The sequence below is a fragment of the Vanellus vanellus genome, assembly GCF_965231255.1.
Source record: "Vanellus vanellus genome assembly, chromosome: Z".
NCBI lineage: Eukaryota > Metazoa > Chordata > Aves > Charadriiformes > Charadriidae > Vanellus > Vanellus vanellus.
Window position 1 is genome coordinate 86,669,419 of NC_138908.1, and position 9,239 is coordinate 86,678,657.

Sequence of the window (9,239 nt, forward strand, 5' to 3'; positions counted from 1 at the left end):
GGCCGGGCCGGGCCTCCGCCTTATTTTCTGACTAAACCCCGGAGCCGCGTCCCCTCCCCGCGGCGTGGCGGCCTCTTCCGTGTCCCCGGCCTCCCCCCCCACTCCTCCCGGGCCCCGCCGGGGGCCGTTCCCCACAAGCGCTGCCGGGGGTCGGCGGGGGGAGCTAGGCCCGGGGCCCGGCCCTGAGGTGCTTCGGGAGGGGGTTAGGCCTCTGTAGGGCTCGGCATGCCGGCCTGCTGGCACGGATTCACGGCGTTACGCCGAGGTCAGTCAGCTGGGGAGGTATTGATCTGCTTTTACACTGAAGAAAAGGCAGCAAAATGTTTTATTTCTGCCTTTTGGGGGGTGCGATGGATGTTTATTAGGTGTTGCGCCTCGGGAGGGCCCTGCTAGCCCACCAGCGAAGAGGACTGCTCTCCTTTGGGTGGTTGTGGCAGCTCCTCGAAAAGCAGCTAAACCTGAGAAATTGTTAATTCTTTTGCTTGAAAGGTACCTGGGGCTGCTGAGGCACCTGGAGGTTGAAATGAGGTGGGAATACATCTGACAAGGCGGTAGGAGCTAATGTCTGGGAAGATTGAGGCTGGAGACAGCACGGCCCGAGGCAGCGTCGCAGTCGCACACGTGGAAGTTCTGCTCCCAACGCGGCTTTCCGGAGGTTGTCCTGCTCCTACAGACCAGCCGGGCTCCACATCCGGACAACACCGCGGATCCATAAACAACTGGGGTATGGCAGCTGATTATATAGATCCTTCTGCTGCAATAGGTGTCCCGCGATCTGTCACGCAGCCCTTCAGGCTACAGAAAGGCCTGATAGCTGTTAATTTTTCACTTCATGCTGGTGAGGAGTGAAAACACCCGATTGCTTTCAAAGATGCCATTGCAAAGGCAAAGTACATCAGGTCGCATCTGCCTCTTGTGGCCTCTGAAGTTGTTTAGAGGGGATCGAGTCTTTCCCCTCTGCAGTGGTGGGCTGCCCGCTCCTGACGTCCAGTTAACAGTGTTTCAGCATCAGCAGTGGCTGTTCGGTGTTAGTTGTACTGAAAAGGCTGTTGGAGAAAAGCGCGTGCAGGAAAATTCAAATTTTAAATAAAGTGAAGAAGAAAGAAGTAATAGTGGGTTTAAAGATTAGAGCATTTCCAACTGGATAGGGCTATTTCTTTAAGTAATGAACAAAGCTCTTCTGTTTGGGCTGAGCGTTTGCAACCTTCCATTGACATAAAAAGGAAATTTGCTTGTAAATACCGTGTTGTCTGAAAGTCATATCCTCCTCCGGGGAAGTTTTATTTTCTAAGAGAAGGGGAGTTTGATCCTCACTCTAAAGTACAGAGGATGCCTTTATTTAAAGCAAACCAGTTTGTTTCTTTCCCAGAATAAATATTGAATAAATAAAGAACAAATATGTTGAGTGGCTCAAAAAAATCTCTCTTTCAGGTGGCATACGGACATATTCAAGATGTCGATGGATATAACTTTCCTGGGCACAGGCTCTGCATATCCCTCTCCAACAAGAGGAGCGTCGGCGTTGGTGCTTCGCCGGGAGGGAGAGTGCTGGCTCTTTGACTGCGGAGAGGGAACTCAAACCCAGTTCATGAAGAGCCATCTCAAAGCAGGTTTGTGCTGTGGGAAGGTATTGTGATGAGGGGAGGGGAAAAGTTTCATGAGGTCTAAACAAAATACTTTGTTCTCGTGCTCACGGTATTTGAATACGTACTAAACATGCACGAGCGTCTGAAGGTGCCGCGTATGGGTGGCAGTTGCTGAACCTGCTGTGCAGTAATCCTTGATTGCCCTTTGGGAAAGAATTGTGTTCGAGAACCAAACTCTCCTGAATTAATTGCTTGGGCTTTGTAATTTCAAACGTGGACCACAGACCAGCTTTAAACTGGCACAGTTTGTATTTGTCTGAAGGCAGCTCTAGACAATACCTGCTGTGAGTCTCCCTGTCAATAAATATTGTGCTTTTGTTTTCAAGTAAAGTTCTGTGTATTCGTGGTAACATTTACATTTTGGCAAATAGAGTAGGAACCAGACTTACCTTCAGACACTGTGCTTTTGCAGTCTACAGTGGCAAGAGCAGACTTCAGACTCTCAAGTTATAAAGACGGAATTATCAATTATAAACAGAAAACCAACCTCCTGCTCCTAAAAAACCTGAAGCTGTCAGGGGATTTAATGACCAAGTGAATAGACTATTTTTTACTGAATTTACTGATTTTTACTAAATTCTTCTTAAATCAAAACAAAGAGATTCTGCCCTTCCTATTGCCTGTTCCTAACAGATTCTGGAGAAAATGCCTTATCGTGAGGAAGTAGGAACTCAGCTAGCAGAGGAGACTGAGGCAGCCTGATTGAAGTATGCATGTCTGTCATGAGAGAAAATTCTGGCCTTTTTTGATCTAGCAAGGGCAGGGCCCAGTGCTGGGGAGCTGGAGTGAGACAAACTCAGACACGAAACGAAGCCCAAATCTTTTAAGTGCAATTTTTCATCTGTTCGAAACAAACCAGTCAGGAACCGTGGGGTTTCTTGGCTTTTAAAAAACTTTGAAATCAAAACTGGATGCAGTTCATGTCATGCTAGATTCAAAACTAGATACAACAGAAATTCCACTTTTCCACTTTATTTCTTATTAGTCTACAGTTTCCATGTAATGTATGAAAGCACAACTACTTCCCAGCACTTCTGTACGTTTTAATATGAAAGATGTCACCAGTCAATTCTTGTCAATGCTTGTAGCATGTTTTGCGTAGAATCAACTAAAGCTTTTGTCTGGGCAGTCTTTTCTTGACAAATCAAGCCAAAATAAAACTTGTGTGAAACTTATTGCTACTGTGGAAAAAAAAATACTTTGGGGTTTGGGATTTATTTCTTAAGCACTGGTTTTATTTTAATTTGCCTCCTTCCTTATTTCCTGCTTCTTGCCAAAAGGTGATTATGGTGTTCATTTATTTTCCTGTCTTTTCCTGGTTTGTTTTTCTTTTCCTGTTGTTCTAATCAATAGGCAGAATTACCAAGATTTTCATAACTCATCTTCATGGTGACCACTTTTTTGGACTTCCTGGCCTGCTGTGTACACTTAGCCTCCAAAGCAGCCCTGACCCAAACAAACCTCCTGTTGATATTTATGGACCATTAGGACTGCGAAACTTCATATGGCGGAGTATGGAGCTCTCCCACTCACAACTTCTCTTTCCCTACACTGTTCATGAACTGGTACCTACACGGGACCAGTGCCCTGCGGAAGAATTTAAGGAGTTTTCTTACTTGGACAGCGGTGAGGTATCTCCCCAGGGAGCACAAGGGAGAATACTCCACCTGGATCCCGTAGAAAACTCTTATTTGCTGGTTGAGGATGAGCAGCTGGTTCTGAAAGCGTTTCGCCTATTTCACCGTATTCCTTCCTTTGGCTTCATGGTAGAAGAGAAGCCCCGGACCGGTAAACTCAATGTGCAGAAACTGAAAGACCTGGGTAACTATTTTGACTTCTTTTTCCTCTTTTTAATTTTTTAAATGCCTAAATGCATGTGGTCAAGCTGAATAGTGACTCCAATTTTCAGCAAATGTAGCAAAATCGGGTTCACAGGCAGTTGAAATCTTTTTATGGCCACCTTTCTAGGGGTTCTAGCAAATTAGAGCTGCTGTATCTCTCCTTAATCCATTTTAATTCAATTTTCCACTTTCTATTAAAGGCATTTTAATACTTCATACCAATGCAGCAGTCTGAAGGGGTGTGTAACACTAGTGCCAATCAATATTGCAGGCCGTTCTCACACCGGGAAGAACAAACAAGTTCAGATGTTAAAGTTTAAAAAGCATAATGTGGCTTTCAGGGAAACATATGGCCAGTGTATTTGGATGACTTTATTGACTTTAATATGAAGAATATAGCTTTTCTTCAAACACACTTCCTGCTAATGTTACAAGCTCTTTATTTGTGTGAAGTAGGTGAAATATCAATTGGTATTTATATTGAGGTTGTATTTTTTCAGTGAGACAGCTCTATATATAGTGTATCTCTTCTTAAGTGATTTTTTTTTTTTTTAAACCTGACACTCATCATAATACTTACAGACTTTTTTGCCTTTATTTACCAGGAGTTCAACCAGGTCCTTTATATGGGAAACTGAAGAATGGAACAGCAATCGTTCTGGAAAATGGAGTGACAATTTCTCCTTCAGATGTCTTAGAAGACCCTATTCCTGGAAGAAAAATTTGCATTTTGGGGGATTGTTCGGGGGTGGTTGGAGATGCGGCCAGGAAGCTTTGCTGTGAAGCAGATGTACTGATACATGAAGCCACGTTGGATGACACCCAAGAGGAAAAGGCCAGAGAGCATGGTCATAGCACTCCAAAAATGGCATCGGAATTTGCAAAATCATGTAAAGTTAAGAAACTGGTTTTGACGCACTTCAGTCAGCGATATAAACCAGCTGCTCAGAGAGGTGAGGGGGATATGGACGTCACCGAACTGAAGAGACAGGCGGAGTCAGTGTTGGATGGTCAAGAAGTAACACTAGCTGAGGATTTTATGACAATAGAAATTCCAATGAAAAAGTAAAAACAGTATCACAGAATCACAGAATGACAAGGGTTGGAAGGGCCCTCTGGAGCTCCCTCAGTGCCACCGCCCGCCAGAGCAGGGGCACCTCCAGCAGTGGCACAGGACGGCGTCCAGGCAGGTTTGGAATGGCTCCAGAGTGGGAGACTCCCCAGAGCGGAGCACTGGATCATTTGGCTTAATACAGCCCTCGGAAAGGTTTGTGTTCTGCACCAGAATTCAAGATATCTTGCCTATTACGAGCCTTTGAATAACATCTATTTCAGACTTGTACACAGTATTTTGTAACTGTTACCCGATTGCTGTGTAAGAGGACTATTACACTGAAACTAATAAAGTATTTATAACTCTGGCAAGTGTTTGTAACTGGGGGTGTTGCCATGCTCAGGTTGAGGAGCTCTTCTAATTCTTCCTTTGCATATGATGTTTTCTCATAAATAAATATAGTTTAGGCTTCCTGTCAAAAGTGAATTGCTCTTAACAATTTGATTCATTTAAAGCTCTGAAGCGTGACCTGTTCCCTGCATCAGTAAAGTTTTGGAAGTACGCTCTGGAAGTCTTTAGGCAGGTGACAAGTAGTCTTTCCTAAAGAGTTCCTCCCAGTGCATTTTCAAAGGCAAAATATCCTGATAAAAAGCATATTTCTCTTTGTAGAAATACCCCTGCAGGAGGAATTTCACCTGTTTCTGCAGCGTCTTTATTCTTTCAGTTGAGGGACATGCAGACCAACTTTATCTCCTTTTCTTGCCACCTCAAAACAAACTAGAAGTTGGAGTTTCCCAAATTTTAGCTCAGTTTTCTGGTCAAAAGTAGAATCAGTGTTTTTGAAAGATCTACCCTGAATATGTTTCCGCAGCATGGATTCCTGAAAGCTGCAACACTTCATAGCTTTCAAATAAACGCTGAAAACTCCGGCAGGTTTGAGAACGGCTGTGAGAGTTTGTGCTTGTACTTTCGTTAGTCGATGGTAAAACAGATGGAAAATGAATCCGTTTTTAATAGACCATTTCCCTCCCTGCTTTAAATACCGAATAACAAAGCTCCAAAAAACAAAACCCCTCCCGCTTTTTAGAGACCTCTCCCTTGTAAATAGTGCACGGCTCGAAGGTGGTTTGTGTAACAGTGGTGATCCTCACGCAGCCCAAACTGGTGACGTGAGGATGGTGAATCCCGCAGAGCATTTTTCTATACTCTTCCCCTTTTCTTTGCTAAGAGCATATTTGGCTGTAATTAAGCAGAAGTCTTCAAAGAAAAAGGAGTGTGATTTCGTAGTGTTTGATTAAACAGATGGAATCGAATTGGATGTCTTATCCCCACCCTTCAAACAGACTGTCTTACCTGCGGTTACAGTAACACCGAACTGAATCACACCAATATTAATATTTTGTGCTTCAAATGTAGAGGAAGTCTTTGATTTCTTTAAAAAAAAATACTGGGGAGAGTCGCAAACTTGAAGAATGTGACTTCTAGAGCAGAAACTCACCCATCTCTACAGCTTCTCTCTTAAAAATGCTGTAAGCGGGCAGAGCCTACAGGTCGTGCAGTGGCATGGTCTTTTCCCCCGTAAATTGTTTTTCTTTTGTAAGATAAAAATTCAAGGCAGGCGCAGAGATCTTGATACCCCGCTCTGCTTTGGTGTAGTCAAAAGCTGAGCAGACTCCAGCAATTCTATGTTTCTACGCGAGAACAACTGTCTTCGTTGTCCTGACCTGCTCTGCTACGTCTGCTCCCACACTGAAACATCCCAAAATTCCTATTTCTAACCCCCTCGCCAAGTTTAGGGAACAACTTCAAGGCTGGAAATAATAACAAGGGACAATCTGAAAGCCTGTGCACCCCGAAATGTGGGCACCCGCCGCTGCAGCTCATCTCCGCAACTGGGTTACCCGTCCCGGCGGTAAATACATTTTTGCATGCGTGTGGTTAGTTAATTGCTGTGAATTCAGGAATCTCTTCGGTTCCCATTCAAATGACGGAGGGCGGGGGTAGATGCGCGAGATGAATCGATGGGACTTTGTCGCGCAGAGTTGAGGTGTTAGTGCATTTTTTGGTGGCAATTTATCGGGCGCGGACGATCAAGGGGGGAAATGTTCGTTTCATAGCGCATTTTTTGGTGGCAATTTATGGGGCACGGATGATCAAGGGGGGGAATGCTCGTTTCATCGAAGGGGAGAAGAAAAGCCGTGAGTTGCCTCGTCTGTAGTGAAGGGTGGATTAACTTTATGGCCGTCCTTTTTTTAAATAGTTTCTTTTTGGTGTGTTGGTGAATGAGTGCACAGTTAGTGCTGGAGTGATGTGAAATTCCTGTATTTTCAATTTGATATATTTTAATATTTATAATCGAGTTCTAGTTGTCTCTTTCTTAGCAGACCCTTGTGTTTTTGCTTACCGTGGTCCACTCGTCTAAGTCTGGATACTAAATTACTCCATAAATCTGACTGCTAGTGAGACTTGAATTAAATTAATGGGAACATGTGCGCCAGTAAGAACAGAAAAATTTGGACCATAAATTGTCTATTTTCTCAATGAGTTTATCTTTCCATTAACCATTTGTTAATTACCAGAGAACAAAATTCCTTTGCATTAAAATATATTTGCCTGAGAGCATTTCGTCTGACAGCAGGTAAGGGACTCCAGTCTGGTCCCGGAGGGACCGGGAGGGTGTTTTAACAAGTTCTGGGTATGTAAATTAAGATTTTATTTTTTTTTTTTAGCTTTGAATAATTCATTTTAAAAATTATTCTGCTTTCCTGGAAGAGTTCCTCTAAGTTTGGTTCCTTTTTTAGCCAGTACCAGAGGAGGGACTTGATAAACTGCGAAAGAAGCTTTTTACGTTACGGGAAAGAGGAGGAGGGAGGAAATAAGACGTGAAGAGTTTTGTAAGAGCAGAGACGTTCCTGCGTTCTCCATGTAGCTGCAAACCGAATGGATGAGCGCGGATCAAAGGGAGCGAGGGTTAATCTTCCTTCCGCTGCCATCGGCGTGAGCTTGCAAAAAAGGTTGAGAAATAAGTCTCACCTGCCTGCCCTGCGCGTGGTGCAGTCTCTGCCGAGGATGGAGAGCTTGAGATCGGGTCTGGGCTCGAAATCCAGCTGGGAAAAGGCATCCTTGATGCTGGAGGTGGCTCAGCGTTTGGGATCCACCTCTCCTCATGTCCCACAGTGGGATGCTTCATCTGTCTGTGTGGAAGAAACACAATCTTTGTTTGACAGCACTTTTTTTTCTAAACAGACTTTTAAAATAATTTGCTTTTACTGAATTATGTTCATTTATAAGGAAAAGGATATTAATTATTTATCTCGGATGGCTTCATTCTAGAAATCTAATTTCTGGCGAGGTGGTAGGACTGATCCAGGTCTCACTGAAATCGGTGGTTTGGCACATAGTCACTAGAACAACTTAATGTATTTTTTATTAAGAATAAAAACATATTGATTGGGATCTTGAGGCAGAACAAGCTACAGAAACTTGATCAAAGTAACATTTTGGAGGTGGGCGGAGGGGCAGGGATGGATGCTAAACCACAACATGTTAAATTGGTCCTGCTCGTACCGGCATTTGATATTTGAAAAATGTTTGAGTTCAAGGGTGTTTAGGTGGTTGGAAAAAGTCCCATTTTGTTGGGCACGGTATCCCCACAGCCTTTCAAAATCACCTGAATGGCCTACAAAGGTCCTTCCCAGGACAAATTTGTTTGGGTTTGGATAAATATGAGGTGGCAGCTCAGCATCTTCCCTGGGGAAGCACCTACCTGGTGGTCACCCCTGTCCGTTACAGCTCCAGGGCAGTCGTGTGCTACTGCCGCTGCAGTAGCATAGAATAGAACCGTGGAATGGTTTGGGTTGGAAGGAACCTTAAAGATCATCTCGTTCCAACCCCCCTAACGTGGGCAGGGACACCTCCCCCCAGCCCAGGTTGCTCAAAGCCCCGTCCAACCTGGCCTTGAACACTTTGAGGGATTCACCCCGTGTCCCCAACAGCCACCATGCATGGAGGTTCGTGGACACCGTGCCGAGCTTGGGGCACCGGAGACCAACGTTGAGACTGGCTCAACGGCTTGTGCACCCCCAAATTCCACGTGTCACCGTCTGGTTGAACAGGACGTTGTGACAATTTCTTTATGAACCCCAAAACAGACATATGTATAAACACAGAGAGTTACTGCGACGCGTACAGTACTTTTAGGATACCCAATTCCGATCCTTTCAGATTTAATACATGCCATAGAAGTGAATTAATCACACTACCCCATAACCCAGCTGCAGAGTCATCGTTGGGGATTTCCATGTTGAATTCGCAGCTTTTTCACACCTGCTTGTGAAATAGGGTGGGAGGTTGCACCGAATTTCCCCACACCCTTTCATTTCCACCCTTAAAACCAAAGTTTTGTGTAAAAACGCTCTTGGGAAGATGCTTAAAACGCAGTGTTAGTGCTGACAGATCGTGGCATCCCAACGGGATGTGGTTCATGGTACGCCTTGGAAGCAAACTAGGGCTATTGCCAACAGAAGGAGATTTAATATATTATATTAAGACTTATTATTTGCCATTATACAACCAATAGGAAATCCAAAAATTTTACTGTTTGGCGCTCGGCATGAATTTTTTACAGCTTTCATCCCCATATTTGAGCAAAACACCCCTCTGGATGAAGGGCTGCAGCAAATTGCAAATTAATAAATT

The 9,239-nt window shown here is 44.2% G+C and overlaps 1 protein-coding gene across 1 annotated transcript; it reads left to right on the forward strand.

Annotated features, from left to right (window-relative positions):
- The first annotated feature begins 202 nt into the window (after window positions 1-202).
- ELAC1 (elaC ribonuclease Z 1) lies at window positions 203-4,885 on the forward strand. Its single transcript, XM_082497757.1, has 5 exons — window positions 203-265; window positions 490-724; window positions 1,432-1,610; window positions 3,000-3,467; window positions 4,093-4,885. The coding sequence occupies exons 3-5, from the start codon at window positions 1,454-1,456 to the stop codon at window positions 4,554-4,556; spliced, it is 1,089 nt and encodes a 362-aa protein (XP_082353883.1). The 5' UTR covers window positions 203-265; window positions 490-724; window positions 1,432-1,453; the 3' UTR covers window positions 4,557-4,885.
- The last annotated feature ends 4,354 nt before the right edge of the window (window positions 4,886-9,239 follow it).

Excerpts from the sequence above, each read along its gene's own strand:
- ELAC1 (XM_082497757.1), top strand. The coding sequence starts at position 1,454 with ATGTCGATGGATATAACTTTCCTGGGCACAGGCTCTGCATATCCCTCT. Across the intron at positions 1,611-2,999 it reads GAAGAGCCATCTCAAAGCAG|GCAGAATTACCAAGATTTTC; the intron begins GTTTGTGCTGTG and ends TCTAATCAATAG. Across the intron at positions 3,468-4,092 it reads GCAGAAACTGAAAGACCTGG|GAGTTCAACCAGGTCCTTTA; the intron begins GTAACTATTTTG and ends TTTATTTACCAG.